Here is an 18,111-nt window from a genome sequence, read left to right as displayed (position 1 = left end):
CCTCAATATGTTGCCATTTCAACTTAAAACAGCATAGCAATTTGTTATATACACACACACAGTATAGTTAGCTAGCAAGCTTGAAGAAAAGCTGTGGAATATCAAGCAGATGATGTTAATCAGCTCAGTCCACTACACAGCAAGTCAAAGATCAATGCCACGTGACAGAGGCACATAATGCAAGGCCCATTAGGAAAAAACCTGCTCAGCATAAAATTCAGTGCTGGCGCAAAAGAAGGCAGAGTGATCTCATTAATGGAGAGGTGTTTGCCATCACAGTAATTTTGATACGTGAACAGAGGGAGTCAGAGTCAGCTTTAGGTGAGGAAAAGGAAGGATTATTTTGGCCCTACAGCAAATAAGCATGAGCAAAGCTAAACTATAAGTACAGGCTAAACTTGGATACCATTGGCTTTGGTAATAATTGTATAAATTCCATCCATTTCCACAAAATAATTTTATTAGATACATGGATACAAAAGATTTACAAATATATTAGTGTTTTCAGTGCTGAAGTATAGAAAGTAATCTAAAAATCACACACACATATTAGTAACTCTGTCTCCAAAATACTGCATAAAAATACTTGGATTACTACTATGAAACTGACCTAGCAGTCTCTTTCTCTCTTTGTCAGAGAGCTTTGAATCTTCATCAATAGCTTTCAATAAAGACAATAGCTCATCTTTTGTGGTCTTCTCTGTATTGGAGCGATACTCTCTTTCATCAAGTTTTTGGCAAAAGGTATAGCCTAAAAGGAAACATGAGACATTCAGGTAGTTAACACCACACTCAGCCACCCTCGAGATTCTACTGACTCATCCTCCTTGAGAGTCAAACTGGTCATTGTTACAGCGAGTCTTTTTGCATCATCTCAGTCCTTTCTATTTCTCATCTGGGTGCATGACAAGAATAAGAAGTTCAGTTTAAACTGTTACCTGTTATCTTACTAGGATCTTGGCCTTTCTGCAAAGCCAACAGTTTATTGCTGACCATTTTATGCAGTGTCCCTGGGATCTTGAATTGAAAGAGAAAACAGTCAAACAGCAGCTTAGAAAAAGGCAATTCTGCCTCAGCATCATACAAGCTAATAAAAGCCTGGTCATTTTATAGCACTTACCTTTAACACGTCTTTTTGGTGATCCACAAGGAACAAGATCAAGAGGTCAGTTTTTCCTCTGGATAAGGTTTTATTGTTGATAATAGCTTTAGAGAACGTTCTTTTCACAACCATCCTGTTATCACTCTAAAGGATAACGTGAAATATGATCAGAAGAGGATAATTAGTCTCCCCCTTTAAGAAAGGCACTGTCTTTGTTTTTAGAATCCCTGCTTCTCCTGTAGTCACATACTTAAGCTACAAATGTGTTTCTGACCAGTGTCAGAGAACTCTAGATTTCAGTAAGTGTAAAGCAGCACGTAACGGTTAAGTATGCACATTTACCTCCTTCTGTAGTTTGAGCTCGGAACTATGTGCTGCGACAGCCATGAAGTACAGCAGTCTTCTGAACTCCTCCCTGACTTGGCTGTCTAGAAGTTTCAAATAGAGCTGAACAGCTTCTAAGGATTGCTCCATCTTCCCATTCACTGGGGAGACATAAAGGTACCTATTGCCATATTTATGTAAATAAATGTTCCAATAAAACACCTAAATTAGCCACTGAAGAGAAGTTCATCTCTCTAAACCAAACTGGTCAAACAAAGCAATTTATTCTCACAAAAGTTCCTCACAGGCTGATGAGAGCTGCTTGCATACAATCTGTGTACAGCTCACACCCAGGCTTTTAGCCTAATATTTAAGAAAGCTCGCTTTCCATTAAGTTGAATTGCAGTTCAGCCATCTTGAATGGAATGCAAAATACTGAAAGAGGAAAATAGTTCTACTTAGAAAATTAATGACCTCTTGTTGTGGAAACAAGATCTAACAAGAAATGAGGAATACATCCTAGATAAATGGGCTAGCTTGATGAATTAATTGCAAACCATTTTGTAGAGCTTCGCTAAGTTTTGATTAGCCTTACTATGCAGAACACCCATTTTAGATGTGTAAATTATTGAAATGATGTGGGTTGTACTAGTATCCTCCCTTTATCAAGTAGGGAGGAGGAATGGGATAAATACAAAATATTCCTACCAACATTGAACAAGAATAATCATCAAGGCAGAGAAGGATGAAAAATAAGGAGAATAGGGATGAGAGATGTTAACTGACCACTAAAACATCAAAAGCTTTCTAAAATGCTGTCTAAACATAAAATTTTTAAAATGCACATTTCTACAGACAGGAGTGGAGAGTTGTGAATGGGATACAAAGCATCCACACAGCTTTAACTCTAGATCTTATGGCGTAAGTATTTAATATTAGGCCATATTTATATTTCATTTCCCATGGATATTTAATTTCCATGGATACCAACTACTACCAAATTATAGCACTCCATTTTCACAGCCGTTCTACACAGAACTGAACACAGAGTCAGGATCAAAATTTCTCTTTATTTCAAAGCACAGTCTTCACGACTAGAAAATAAAAAACCTTCGCAGAAATCAACCTTTAAGCTTGGCTGCTGGAGTAAATACTCAGTTTGTCAGTACATATCTCATAGGCGTAGGAATATAGTTTTATTTTACTTACCTAGTAGTTCTGCAATTCCCAAATGAATTTCAGATGCATGGCTTAACAACGGCTCCTTTTTTTGGCCATAGTATCTACCAATATTTTCAAACAGCAGTAGTTTCCACATGTCTGCTTTATCTGGTTGATCAGGCAAGTTCCTGCTAATATCTACCACCATATGATCTGGAAGATATTCCAAGCAATCTATTGCTGCCGAGAGCCATTCATCTGTTCTGAGAGACAGGGGATTTAACTTTGTAGCATTACTTACCCATGTCTTTCAGAGTCACTTGCATTGTTTTTCACAGAAAGACTGGTTTCTCACTGTGTGAGAGTACTTAAACACATAGTACTTAAATACATTAGTAATTGACACAAAAAAACCACGACACGTTTCCTGACACACTTAGGTAGATCATAGCCATGTACCTATTTGTTACATATTTAATCAAGATGAAGAATTAGTAACCCACACAGGTAAACAGTCACAAGCAGTTAAACCTAAAGTTAGTGATGTCCTCTGCTGTTAGACAAGGACATAATTATTGCTAAACAAACAGAAACCTGAACCTCGACCTGACTCAGGTTGGTAAAAGTTTTTCGGACTCTATTTTTAACAGTTTCAGGCTCAGTGTTCTTGGCTTTTTTAGCATAGTAGGAGAAACTAAACTATTCCCTCACAGGTATTTTTTTCACTTAAAAAAGTCAAGATGATAGCAAAATGTTTTATTCTTCCGTTAATGCAGCAAACAATTTCCCCTCTGAATACTATCAAATACTACCACTGCATTCAAAAACTCTTCCAGTGTTCAGCACAAATTGTCACAGCTACCTTTGGTTTAGAGCTTAGCAACTGGTATTTACCAATTAATCCAGTCAAGTCTAACAGGCAGAAACTCGCATCCTTTCTGTAGCACTGGAAACTACTACATTTCTACCCAAAGATCAACCGTGCTTTACATTCCTAAGAAAGCAGAAAGTTTTTCAAAGTTGCAGAGGTGAGTGATGAATACTTACTGTGAGTCACTGAAAGCCTTGAGAATCTCTCTGTCTAGGTAGTTACTTGTGATGACGTACCCAGTTCCCTTCCTGGGCTGTGGAAGCTGAGGTCTGATCTCTTGGTGCTCAAGTAAAGACTCCAGGAGTGGAAGGTCTACAAGCTGCAGCAGACGAGCAATTGTTTGTTCTTGCCATACTTCATTAATAACTGGGAAGGGTGGAATAGACAAAGCACACAGAGATTCAGCATGTGCAGAAAGAGAGATTATGAAAGAGACAACTCCCCTTTCTCCCATCAGTCCTAACCTAACAGACTAATTTTACCAAAATAAAGTTTTACAGTAGCAGAGAGTGTGGCCCTTATCAGCTTTAAGTGCATTTTATCACCGCAAAAGGAAAGAATTAGCCATTTGTTTAGTTAACTACAAAGGTCAGGGAATTGCTTTTTGGATAAGTCTGAAGTGCCCTATGTTCTAGGTGCTCCAATTTGCAAGCCTTCTTTGTTCTCGATAAGGGATTAAAAGAGAAGTCTAACAGTGACACTATCCTTATCACAGCTTCCACAATTATGAGTTTTTAGAGTTCCTAGGATGCATTAGCACTTTTAACCAAAGGAAAAAAACATATTAGATCATAGTTTAGTCAGAGAGAAGACATGAATTGTCAGGAACAGTTTCTTACAATACTGAAAGAGCAGTTCAGGACAGTGCAGGTACACAGTTAAAAAGCTAGGGAAGAGTTTTAGCTAACAGTAGACTACTGGCCATGATTAAGTCAAGCACAGAAGTAGTGCAGGTACTTGAATATCATGAAGAACGTTCCTAACTGAAGTCAAGGTCTACACAATTGTATATTCCTCTCCACAAAATTCAGCACTGATGTATTTCAGCTAGACATAATGGTTCCTGTCTGATGAAATAAAAAGGTAAAAAGCAAGCCTGCAACAAATAAAATTTGCCTTTGTTATGACATTGTGTTCAAAACAAAATACTATGAGAGTCAGTTTGACTCCATCTCTAATCTGACAGACATAAGCCTTTCCAGTCATACAGTTATTATCTTCCTTCTCCCACAAATAAAGGGCTGAGACATTATTTGGCTTACCTCGACGGGACAAACTGTCCGAGATGTTCACTTGAGGGGTATTTGCAGGCTTTAAACTTAGGTTTTCCCAGAGATCCTCCAAGCTTTCTGGTTTGACAGGAGTAGAGTGAAACAACACGCTCTTCTCATGTCTGAGATTAAGAAACAGTTTATATATATGTTTATATGCATATATATGGATAACCAAACATATCATGTAACATATAGACAGGGGTAACTGTCTGAGATCAAAAACATGTTTTCTCTATACAAATATTTACATAATCTTCTCCCTCCTCTCCCCCATCAACACTTTCTCCATCCAAGTCACACATGAAACCTTAAAAGAATTATTTGCGTGAAACAGTTGCATGCAAGTGCATAGTTCCTCTCTTGGAACTTGTCACAGCCAGCATCAGCCAGCTACCTCAACTACTACAGAGAAAGTCTAAGCAGAGGAAATGTTTAAGGAGGGGAAATTTAGCAAAAAGAAAAAAAAACAAACCCAAACAAAATTCCCCCCTCAAAACCTCCAAAATTTTAAGACATTATTCCTGATGGCGAAGTGAGAACAGAAAAAATTAAGAGCTGTTCTTGAAAAACCTAGAAGGTGGTCACTCCACAGCAACACCATTGCTAAGTTATGCGGCTTGTTCATGCCATCAACAAATGGAAGGCTCCAGAAACCTGTCACCCATTTCTGTGTGTTAGCTGGTTCCTCTCATAACTGCTTTCACACACTATCAGGTAGATAGCATAATACCTCCGGCCGCAAAATTACTATTCCTCCAAGCATATTTGTTTAATATCAATTTTTATAGATTCTTTGTTTTAGGGCCCAGCAAAATTCTTTTGATGTCCACTATCTTTGGTATGTATGTGACAAGCTGCCGGTATCAACAGACGTGTTCCTTTCACTAAATGAAGAAATGCAATCCAATGGATCTGTGACCTACCCAGAAGGAAAACACCTTTATTCTATACTAATCGGATATGAATAACCTTGTCTCATGACTGTTTGTTTGATGTATTCTACATCTTGCTTTAACAACCCTTGTGATGAATATATTTTTAAATACCATGTTTGATTAAATTGTTTTTAATTTCTCACAAATTCTCATCTTTCCAAATAAATACGTGTGACAGTTTAGCATAGAACAAGAGCTAGTTAAGGGGGGGGGAGGGGAATGAGGGGGGAGAAGCAGGACCAAGGAACTATCTGGTTTTAATCTCTGCTTTTAGAATTTTCTGATCAGCTGGGCTGAAGTTCACATTTGCTACTCCCATGAACACATCAATCACATGAGGTATTTTCTTTTTAGGTCAGTACTATTTGCAATTTTCAAAAATGCATATTGCCAGAATCTGCAAATAACTATGTGAATGTAATTTCTTGTAAGAATATGTTGGAATATGTTCAAAGATGAACACCTGACAAAAACTGTTTAAGGGAAATTATTTGGCAAAGTGTCATCTACATAGCAGTGTGATCTGTACTGTGATGGTTTAGTTAGTACCAGGATTTTCTTTGCCCATTCCTAAAGAGACGGGGAAACAAAACCTCACAACTGCATTTCTGTCTGGTTCTACGATGGCTTGCAATAGCATAACAGCATGCTACCTAGCCTAGGAACAAGTCATACACCCTCACAGAAACAGCTGAAAACATTTCAAAAAGCTAGATTTGAAGTGTAGTGAAGTTAAGATAATGAAAGGAAGCTATTTTTGCCTGTTTTTTCCTTAAAAACTGGATAGATTACTGGCTTATGCCAGACTTAGGTGCACAGTGACTAAAGATTTTTCCATTGCATTAGCCTGATGCACCTGAATTCCAGTTGGTTACACTGGTTTAGAGCCCAACAGATCTGTATCTGTAAGGTACTTAATTTCCACTCTGCTACCCCACTCCTGCAAGGCAATGTGATAACAGAGACAGAAAACAAGTGACTATGCAGGCCGAACGATTTACTCACTTCGGATTGCTATTTCCTACCTGTCTTCCAGCCACAAACACCTGTATAGTATCTACTTCCCCCTCCATCCCTGGTCCTGTAATTCTACAATAATTTTCCCTTCTCTCCCGCAGAATATATAAAATTTTTCTATTGTAAAAAAAATTCTTATCTTCACATTTCATGTACTAACCTTTGTGGTGTACACTGTTGGTAATCTTTATCAGGTTCCATTTGGTTTGAGACATTTGTGAATCTGTAGAGGCTACTGCTACTGTCTTCAAACACAGACCGTTTGTCTTTTCCAAAGACCCTTGTTGAAACAGCCTCAAATACTTTATAATCCATCAGCGCTTGACATACACGCACTATTTTAGCACGAGAAATATCAACATCCCCAAAGTACTTGTTCTGTAAAAGATGGGCAAAGACAACATCCACCGCATCCGAACCAATAAAACAGTCATGATAGCACTTCAGGTTCTGGCGACGTTTTTTCACTTCCACTTGAGTTTGAAGTGCATTGATAATGCTGCTCCAGACATATGTTGCTCCAAATGGTTTCTGAGCCAAGCTAAAGCCTAAGAACAGAGAAAGCATAAAGAGTGAATTCATGCTGCAATTAGAAAAGAACTGCCCACTTTCTGGCTACTAGCTTTCACGAACGTCGTAAGGATTTAAAAATCTTTGAGATTTCCAGTTTGGCTTGGGTTGCTCATGTATTAACATTTTGTCTCTCTCTCAGCAAGTCTGGCTGCACTGTATCCATGTCTCTCTCTCTGGCAGTTCTCTCACTACATTAGCCTGAAGCTTTGCAACCTGGAGCTTCGCACTCTTTAAGCCTGCCACTCTAACACTACCTTTTTGCATGCTTCTGCATTGCCTAATGGTTACACTTGCAGAACCTACTCCTAAGCACACACTCCCACAACCAAAAGCTAGCTGCATGTACTTGTAACTCACCAGTTCCTCTGCTAACACCAACAGAACTAAACAGCTGGGCAGGGGAAGAGTGAAGCAGGGGTGAAGAGACATCAGAACCTTGTTTCCTACAGGACCATGCTACCTAGTATCAGTACTTAGCATATCACTAACAAGATCAAAAATTGTCGAGACACCACTCAGTCAACACTTGTCCCACAGAACAGCCTTCTACCACCACAGCTCCAACTGAGATTTAACCTCTGTGTACTCAACGCCACCTCCCTGAGCCAACCAACCTTCCCTCCCCCAATAAAACCACTAAACCATTACTCATTTACCAATCTGATTAAGAATAGCATGCTAGCAACTAATAGTTTGACCACAGGCTAGACTCAGCCTCCAGAAGGATTTAAAAATACAGAATATATTTATAAAGCTTGCAGGTGGCACCTAACTGGGAAGAGTTGCAGCCACCAGAGAGGCTAGAATTAGAATATATGTTTTTTTCAGTAAATCAGATGAATAATTTATTAAGACAGAAAGCAGAGGAAGAAGAGGGAAATCAAATGCTGAAGAACAAAATACAGAATGAGGAGTTGGCAGCAATCCTACAGAAAGCCATCTGGGGTTATGAAAGACCTCAAACCAAATGAATTAACAGTGTGATGCAGTGTTTAAAAAAAAACACAACAACAACATGCAACTCATTCTGGAACATATTACCATGAACATTTTCCACAGAGATGCAGGAGGCATTTTTACTGTTTAGTCTGAAGTGGCATGAGAAAATTGTATTCCAGTTTTGTGCACCAGAATTTCCAGCTGATCTCCACCTACCAGAGAGCCCAGAAATTAGCAACTTGGGGGTGGGGGAAAGTTAGAGTTAAGATTGAAAAAAAAGAAAAAAGCATAGAATACAATGGCATTTGAACACACCAACAGTGTTACAGAACACAGCAACAGTTATCTTCAGAGCTATTATCAATTAGACATCTGTTTTCTAGAAAGATTTATATCAGGAAAAAAAATCCTTTTTAACACAAGGCATTGAACCAAACCAGGTAGAAACTTTCCAGAACCTCCACCTCCCAAAGCTTTCAAGGGTAAGACAGACAAAACACGCACTTGCTGGTGCTCTAACGCGATGATACCTTCAGGCAGGCAGGACAAAGAAAACGAAACACAGAATTTCCTTCCAGCCCTGCATTTTAATAGCTGAACAGCTGTCTGGAAGGAAAAAAAAAAACCCAAACCCAACATCACCAAACACGCATCAAGGCTGGTTTCTGTTGCTAAAATAAATACCAGCACTCAGTACCTGCAGTAACTGTGCTATTAACCGCCGCTTTATCACCTCCTCCTTCCACCCCACCCCCCCTCCCCGAACACCGTCTGGGGGGAGGCGGTATTAGGCGCGGCAAGACGGCTACCGGGCTTCGCGAAGTCACGGTGCCCGCGGCGGGGAGCGGGGCAGCAGCTGTTCCGGACCGGCGGCCGGCAGCCCCTCCAGCCCACTAACGAGCCCCCCGCCACCCCCCGCCGTCCGCCGGGTTCGGCGAGGGCGCGAAGCCCGGACGGGGCCTCCCGGAGGGAAACACCTCCCTCCACCGGCGGCGGAGAGCGGCCGCCTTCCGAGCCTCTGCGGAGCGGCGAAAGGCGCCGGCACGGAGCTTCCGGCGGGCAGGGGCCAGGCGCAGGGCGGGACGGCGACGAGCCCGCAGCACGGCAGAGCAGACCCGCCTCGCCTCACCAGCTGTCCCCGCCAGGCCCGGGCTGAGGGCACCCCGCCCGCTGCCTGCTGCCCGCTCCCCCCCGGCCCGTCCCGTACCCGGCGGCCTGGCGGCGGGGCTGCAGACCGCGCTGAGGCTCAGAGCCGCCGCCTTCTCCCGTACCGTGGCCATCACCCGCTCTGCCGCGCCGTGCGCCGCCCGCGGGGAGAGGTAGCCCGCCGGGGGGCGGGGCCGCCGCGCCCGCGCCCGCTCCCATTGGTCGGGACCGGGGCCGGGGCCGGGGCGGGCGCGGCGGCGGCGGTTGAATGTCTTCCCGCGTGCCGCCGGGCTGCCGCGAGGCGGGAGCGCCTCAGAGGAGGTTGCTGAGGGGAAATTCAGCCCCGCCGAGGCACCCCGCCAACCGGACAGATCGCCGCCATTTCCTTCCTGCGAAGGTGACCGCCGGCGGGATCCACGAGCGGCGACTGCCTCCGGGGAGACCAGGCAGCGAAGAGCATGGCGGTGCGAGAGGGCGCTGCTGCTGCTGCTCCCACCCGGTAACGGCGCTGTCTGCACAGAAACACCGGAGCGGTAAGACCCTGACGCTTCCCACAGCGATACGAGTGCTGCCCTGCGTTCCTAGCAATAGGATATACAACCTTGTTGTTAAAGCACAGAATGCACATTTTCCCCCACATTTGCTGCGTAATTTTTAAAAAATCAAACTGGTCAGCTTTATTTCTTCTAAATTTACCCAAGAATAGGCCTTCGTATGTGACCATGGATTCACAATTCAAGTGTTCTTGCTTCTTACCAGGACATACGGCTTAACCACCACATGCAGTTAAAATTTTCCTTTGATGTCTTCCACGAGCTATTTATTATAGCAGTAGGTATTTGTTGTTGGAATGAAAGAATAAACTCACTTTCAGGGTCATAAAAGTTTTTTCCACTGTCTGCAGGAAACAGCTGAGAGATCCAACATCATTTTCCACTAAGTACGGAATACTTTGATGATTCTCACTCAATGATAGTGTATTAGGACAACATAAAATTCAATTGTATTTTTGGACCGATTTCAACAGAAGCAGATACAAAGCCAAACTGATCTCCATGATACACAAACTCAAAGAGTATATACTGCACATTAAAACCCAAATAATATAGATATTACAAGCGACACGAAAAATCACTTTGAGTTCTCAGAGTATTGAAGTATTGATGGCCGTTTTGCAAAACCAAATCCCCTGTGAAATCTTCACCTGTTCTACAGCAAGTTCCATGCAAGCAGGTGTAAAGTGCAGGATGTCTGCTACCCACTGAAGCTCAAGTTAGCCTTCTTTTATCCTTATTTGTCACACTTAAAGGTAGGGCACTGAAAGTTTGTTTATCATATACAAATGAATAAACAATGGACTTGCTTAATGTTAAGCTGTGAACATTTGGTACAGGGAACAAGATACCACAAACTTAAGGCAAACAAACATATCTTCATGTTTCACTGACAGAGCAGTAAAGTATTTAATAATGGAGAGTTCTAAGAGTGGAAGTGCTCGTTGATTTCTTTCAGACAAACACGTCTTAAGTCTCTGGGCAAGGAATCTGTTCAAACTGTAGCAAAATGCCAGCCTTTGAAAATAAAAGTTCAGATTTGTTTTCAACAATAGGAAGTGACAAACGAGATTTCTTTCTTGGGGGAAGAGGCCAAGATGCTAAAAAAAGTAGTTCTGACCTACAACTGTCTGTTTTGACATTTGCCATTCAGAACCTAATAAAAGATACATAATGCATGGGTCAATGGGGATTTCCATGATGCATTATTTTATTATTCCCTACTTTGTAATAGTTTGGTGCTAAACTTTTTTGATGCATTGCCAAAATATATTAACTGCAAACCAGTAAATACCTTAGTTCATTGTAAAAATAATTTTTTTTTGCATAGCTGTTGAAATAAAGTGATGCAGTCAATCACTCTGCAATGGTTCACTGTAATCTCGAGAGAATTTAGAAGTACAAACATTCTCAAATGTGATGTGTACTGATCAGTTAACAAGAACATTACACCCTACATCTGAGGACAATTTGTCAAAATACAGCTTGCAGGGAACAGAGTAAACCACACCTCATGCACTGTAAGCTGCTAAACTAGAAGTTTTTAAGATTTTTATTCTTCTATTTTATTAGTAGATGATCAGCAGTCTACCCTGTATTTCTTCCTTTGCTTTCATGTTTCCACACAGTGACCACAACCATAGCACACCAGTTTCTCCATGGGCAGACAGCAGCTACTGGCTGGTCAGCCAGCTGCTGTCAAACAGTATCTGGTATCAAAGTACATTAAAAACTGCTATACATCTTGTAGTATTTCTTCCAATAACTTTATTATAAAATGCTTTCCTAAAGCACAGATATATTTTAATGTAATCATTAATATATACAATAGTAACTTATTCTTTTTACATAGTCATTTTAAAGAACGGAATCTCATGCAGCCAGTATGGTCGTTCTTAGCTGATGCAATTCCTTAGACTGAGGTGGAAAGATTTCAGAATGAAAGAGCACGCTATATTTGGCTTCACCTTCCACAGTCTTTTCCCCAAATTAAGCTCCACAAAGTTGAACACAGGATGCACAAGAGAATGCCAGTTACAAAGACATAACTAACATAATTCAGTTGTCCAGTCCCTTAGGACCACCTTAGTGGCATCCCTACATGCCCATGGAACAGTAACCTTGCTCCAAAAGCAGTTCCACTGAAAAATACAGGACTACCTAGAGACAGATGCTACTGCAGGTAAATATATCAAAACCTGGTCTGTAGGGCGTAAGTCTGCAAGGGAGACTGTAAACAGCACTTGTGAAGGAAGTCTGATGATACGGACAGCTTTACTGCTGGCTTTCAATCTAACAGTGTTATGTGAAGTCACACAGAACAACAATTTTGTGATCTAGTTATGGTGACTAAAATGTATTTTTAACAAATTATGCCACCGAGTCCTAATTCGTACAGTTCTGTCAGATTCTTTGAAACTGTTGTAAAAAATCTTTATAGTGAGGAACAGCAAAAGAAAAATCTACTTAGATTTATTTCCAGGTCATTTAGAAATGCTCCCACCAACTAGAACAGGATAAAGAGATTGGCCTACATTTTGAAGAATTCACAAAATTCAGTTTTCAAGAATTTCTGTGAGCCTTATGTAAGAACTGTAGGGTTTAATTGAAGCATACAGCAGAAACAAGAGTATTTAAATTCAACAGCTACAAATTCAGGCCTGCCTGCTGCTCAGGATCTGATTACTCATGTCAATTAAGTGCTTGCTTGAGGATAAACACGATGATAAAGGATAATGTGGGCTGTCACCCACATCCAGGTCTTCTCTGATAATGAGGAGAGAGAAGGCAAAACGGAAACTTGCATCATCACAAAGCGAGAAACTGATGAATACCCTCACGTAAAGCGCTGTCTAGCTTTTTCCATAATGAATTTAGAAGCTGTGGACAGCCAACCAGTATCGGGATGTGAGAGCACCTGTAATTTCCAGATATTATGTGCACAAATGAAGGAGATATAATTGAATGCAAGACCTCACAAAGTAAAAAATGACTGTGTGATTAAGTCTTTCAATATCATTATTGAAAAGACAAAAGTTGGGGGATGTGTTACCTAAAAAAGATGGACACACATTAATAGAAAATATGGGGTGCTGCTGTTTCATCTACAGCAGATCAATGCTTGGTTAAGTGACTGGGAAATGTTATGTATTCTTGAAAGAAACAAAGAAAACAGGCTGTTCCAATTTCAAAACTTTTAGAAAAACTGAAAGGACCCCAAACCTGGAAAACAAAATGTTCTGAATCCAAGAAATGTTCAATGTCCCAATTATTATTCACACTTTAAGTGCCAAAACAATACGAAAAAATTATTGTCACTGAAAATTGACAAGACTATAAAGAGGCATTCTTACAGAAGAATGCTGTCCATTTTCTTATTTTCAAAAGAATTTAGATCCCACTTTTCTGAAGGATTAACATAGACTCTGCATTTCAAATTCTAATCTTACATCTCATAAACACATCAGTCTACAGAAGACTCTCACACTGAACTTTTATCTTTCAATTTCAAGTATCTTCCCATAACAATAGAAGCTTTAAAGATTAAGTATATGTCAACACAGCATAAATTTATATGCATGTAAAATTTTATTGCCATAATCGCAAGGATCTATTGAACCCAATCTTTATGGCTGTTTCTGAAAAACCATAGCAATTAATAATTACCATAAAAATTCAGAAAAATATTCCAGTTATTTAGAACAGTTACTCTTTTGTTTTTTCCCCACTTAAATGTCAACAATGCCTTTATTCACTGCAGCGCTGAAGTTGATGAAAGAACATTTTAAACAGTAACCCCTAACATGTTGCTCCACTCCATTCACAAATGATGAGACAAATTAAATCTCGATATATGGTTCACTGTCGCATAAAGATACTCATATAAGGGAAAATCAACAGCTTCAGTTACAGAAATTACTATTTTTTAAAGTCACAATTATAACATTATCAAATTTCCTCTGTTTCATTGCATGAAGATACGAAGTCCAATACTTTGTTTTGTAATACTGAAATTTTCCTATAAAAATCAGAAAACTCTCTTCCACGTTTATTAATCTCAAATTTAAGACAATCAACAGCTATTCATACAATATCGGATTGCAAAAGGCTATTTGATATGCCAGACAGATATGAAGGAAGTTGAAAGAACTCCTGCAGTGAATCTGTCTTATTACAAAGTAACGTGTTCTGATATTTGCACTAAAGAGCACGAGAGGTTTGCTCTGGGCTGAACTCCGTGGGTTAGAGAGGACCGGCACTCTCCCTCACGATGCAGAGCAGGTTATTCACAAACTCACGCTGCCGAGTCCCAGCTTCCTGTCCACATGTGCATCAAAAAAGATCATGTAGTAGTAGGTTTTGTGGGATACAGTGATGCCATCCTGCAACATTCAACCCATGATGCCTACCACATCTGCCCCACCGCGGAGAGGCTCCTTGCAGGTGCACTCCTGCTTGGGCAAGAGTACGATTTACTCCCAAAGCACAAACTCCAGTATTTTATACTGATATGAAATCTGTAAGGATTCCACCCTTGCTTTTTTGAAGAGGCTGGAACAATAAATAAGTTCCCAGGACAGACACTTCTGGATGACTGACTGACTTGACAAAGGGCGCATTGTTCAGGAGCGCAATCCTTCCATTCCTGGGCTGGAATACCAATGCGACTGCAGGACCAAGCCAAGCGGGGCGATGGCAAACGAAGGGCAGGGAGGCCACACGCTGAGCCTGCACTGGTGCACACTGACCTCCAGTGGAACACGCTGCTCCCCGAGCAAGAACCCACGTGCAGGGCCTGGCTGGAAAGAAGCGAGTCAGAGCCGGAATTACTTGAGACGGTTTACTGTAAGGAAGTGTACAGGGTGCAAAAACTCTGAGCAATGTCACCAAACACCAGGAAAAGCCTCTGCTGCTCAGTCTTAATGAATACTAAGGAATTTTGTCTTAAATGGATTTTTCGACTTTTCCTCTGGAAGTCTTCTGAGACATTCAAGAATGATTATATATTATAACCAGAGATTGAATATAGCATGCCTAATGTGCACAGGATGGCACAGTCCTAGCAACACTGTTTGGATAAAGACTCCTCACAGAACAGTAACGATTCACTGTCATCTACACACCAGAAACCTGTTCAACCAGAACGAACAAGTACAATCAGACACAAATAACTGAAACATTAGAAGTTACCATCTGCCCAGCTGGGAGTTACCATTCCTCAGGTGAGCTGCAGTAACTGAGTGCGAACTCCTGTATATTGCAACACACGCCCAAATGCACTAACTTAACTACTACTGGAAGTGGCTTTAGGCAAGTTCACGAAGGATTAGGGGAGCGGCTCTCACCAGTTTATACAATCGTGGAGAGCCTGTGGTCCAGCTGGGCTGCCCAGTTCAAGAAAGATGAAGAGCTACTGGAGAGAGTCCAGCGGAGGTCTACAAGGATGGTGAGGGGACTGGAACATCTCTCCTACGAGGAGAGGCTGAGGGAGCTGGGCTTGTTCAGCCTGAAGAAGAGAAGGCTGCGAGGGGACCTAATATATACTTACAAATATCTCAAGGGTGGGTGTCAGGAGGATGGGGCCAAGCTCTTTTCAGTAAAGCCCAGCGACAGGACAAGGGGCAATGGGTACAAACCGAAGCACAGGAAGTTCCGTCTGAACATGAGGAAGAACTTCTTCCCTCTGAGGGTGACGGAGCACTGGAACAGGCTGCCCAGGGAGGTTGTGGAGTCTCCTTCTCTGGAGATATTGAAGACCCGCCTGGACAAGGTCCTGTGCAGCCTGCTGTAGGTGACCCTGCTTTGGCAGGGGGGTTGGACTAGATGACCCACAGAGGTCCCTTCCAACCCCAAACATTCTGTGATTCTGTGATTCTGTGAATGAGCAGTGATTTCCAGCTGAAGCATGGTGAGGTAGTAACTTACACTGATCTACCAGGGACAAGTTTCATGTCCCTACTTCCAAAGTAAGCAGTCACTAGTGGCATCGGATTAATGGGATAGAAGGAGCTGATAGATAAAGGGGGGGAAAGTGAGAACTCTTAATGGATTTGCCAAGCATAACTGAATTCCTGATTTTGACCATTTTTTTTGACTTACATAGAAAACAGCTACATACCAATTATATTTACACCGTCCAAAAGTCTTGTGTTATAGAGCAGAGGATCAGGCTTATTGTTTCCGTATGCTACAAGCAGCAATCTATAATCCATATTTTATATTACTGTACAATGCGCTGGGGCCACCAAACTCAATTGTGCCATGTTTTGCCAGGCCCACAGTTTAAAATGGGAAAATGGCCCTGGAAGCATCCTACAGAGAGCCTTGCTACGCCACTAAAACTCGAAGAGAACTTGCAGGTTCACATCAAAAATAAAGTAACAATCTCCAGCCAAGCACCTTGTATTATCCTTTTTTTTAAAAAAAAACCCATCTGGTTCCAGAATTGCAACACTTGGATTCTCACTGAGCACGTGAGCTTTTTCTTCAACTCTTTTAGTGCAAAGTCCATTGACTGTGGTTGAACTACATCTCTGGCTGTAAGTTGCTGGACCTTGCACTGAAGCAAATAAAAAGCATTCGCTTACTCTCTTCTGTTCCCAAAGCTGCAGGGATGGTAATTTCCACACGCTGACCAAGAACAAAAATATGGGAGGTTTCAGAAAGCACCAAAGCTCCTTTACTTCGAGAACAGATCTAAATCCTTATTCTCCCAGAGCTCTGAATGAGTTACCAATTTGACCTAACCACATGATAAAACATTGATGCTTCAGCTTTTATTCAATTATCATACCATTTACCTTCTGCTGCCGCAGCAAAAATATGTAATACTTAAATAATACATAGACAATTCACACTGGCAGCCACCACAGTTAGAAAGGAGAGGATGATGCCAAATAACATAATTTTACTTGAAAGGTCTTGCTATCACAAGCAGTGGGAGGACTTAGAAGGCTATAGCATGTACTCCCAATGATACAGGATATCGTTTAACATTTCAAGTAACACACGTACAATAAAGATAGACTTAATTTATCATAATTTGAACCAAAAACATCTATAAAAAAATAGCAACTGGAGCAAGGAGTGGCCCCTACCATTTATAACCTTTATCATGTGCACAGGATCAGACACACAATTAGAATTCTCTTGTGTGTGTAAACATCTCAGTGTCCAGAAGATAAATACTCTGATTTTGAAGCTGTTACACAAATTATATGTTACACAAACTACTTAGCACATTCCATAAGGACTCAGTTACAGTATTTTAAAGTTAATATATTAACTGTATACTGGATGGAAATTTTAGTTTAGTTTACTGCTAGCATCATTACTCACACATTTTCATATTACTCCTTTTCTTACTAATGTGCATTTACTTGAATGCCCCTCTTCTAACAGCTATTTCAGTGTATGCTTACCATGCACACATTCATCCAAATCAAGGTAGAAGACCTGATTGGACTGATTAAAATATTAGCAACTTATTTCCAAATAAATCCCCTTAGCTACATCAAGTTCCCAATTTGCACAGGGCTGTAGCATTTTTTGTTTTTATTTAGAATGGTCATAATTCAAACACTCTACACACAGAGAGAAATCCATTCATGCTATGACATAGTCCAAACATAACGGGGTTTTTTTAACCCTTCACATGGACATCTGAAGAAAAGTGCTGAACTTTTGATGACATACCTGCATTTGCAAAAATAAAATAAAAATTGTCTCCAGTGATTGCAATACAAATAATTCTTAAAAGGGCTTTTGCTTTTCTCATACTTGTGCCAACACTGACAATACAGCACAACCTGAGCAGGAACCACAGTCCACTAATACACACACTCGAAAATGGATTATAGTAAGAGGCGATGAAAAACCACTGTTTGTAAACAGAGATATACTGGCATCCACGCATTCCAAAACTGAAGAAATCCCTTTTTTACAGCAAAACAAAAGGCAGAATTAGGGCTAGACTGAATTAATCTTACGAAGTGATTGTGTGTGGCAAAATGCCAACAGCCCTATGGTGGGACCTCTGCTAGGAATGTCCACCGGCCACCAGATCATGGTGCTGGCTTGTCAATGTTCTTCAGTCAGTGTATATGTTGCAGCATGTCTAACTGAAGCTGTGTCCTGACCAGGAGGCACTGACGACTCCTGCACCCTCTGCTCCTCAACTACCTCCACTCTGGAAGCTCCCCTAGGCTCACTCTTT

General features: G+C 41.1%; 1 protein-coding gene across 1 annotated transcript; it reads right to left on the bottom strand.

The window, feature by feature from the left end:
• Positions 1 to 513: 513 nt before the first annotated feature.
• Positions 514 to 9,503, bottom strand: DEPDC7 (DEP domain containing 7). The gene is made up of 9 exons (XM_075425963.1): positions 9,404 to 9,503; positions 6,845 to 7,232; positions 4,721 to 4,851; positions 3,635 to 3,824; positions 2,636 to 2,850; positions 1,445 to 1,587; positions 1,121 to 1,246; positions 939 to 1,017; positions 514 to 751 (listed from the first exon to the last, which is right to left on the bottom strand). The coding sequence occupies exons 1-9, from the start codon at positions 9,474 to 9,476 to the stop codon at positions 537 to 539; spliced, it is 1,560 nt and encodes a 519-aa protein (XP_075282078.1). The 5' UTR covers positions 9,477 to 9,503; the 3' UTR covers positions 514 to 536.
• Positions 9,504 to 18,111: the final 8,608 nt, after the last annotated feature.

The sequence above is a fragment of the Opisthocomus hoazin genome, chromosome 7, assembly GCF_030867145.1.
Source record: "Opisthocomus hoazin isolate bOpiHoa1 chromosome 7, bOpiHoa1.hap1, whole genome shotgun sequence".
NCBI lineage: Eukaryota > Metazoa > Chordata > Aves > Opisthocomiformes > Opisthocomidae > Opisthocomus > Opisthocomus hoazin.
Note: the sequence above shows the minus strand (reverse complement) of the source record. Positions and strands in the feature narration are given on the sequence as shown.

Coding starts and splice junctions, on each gene's coding strand:
- DEPDC7 (XM_075425963.1), bottom strand. CDS start 9,476: ATGGCCACGGTACGGGAGAAGGCGGCGGCTCTGAGCCTCAGCGCGGTC. Junction 2,851..3,634: donor AAGGCTTTCAGTGACTCACA/GTAAGTATTCAT, acceptor CCTGTCTCTCAG/AACAGATGAATGGCTCTCGG. Junction 752..938: donor AGATCCTAGTAAGATAACAG/GTAACAGTTTAA, acceptor GTTTCCTTTTAG/GCTATACCTTTTGCCAAAAA.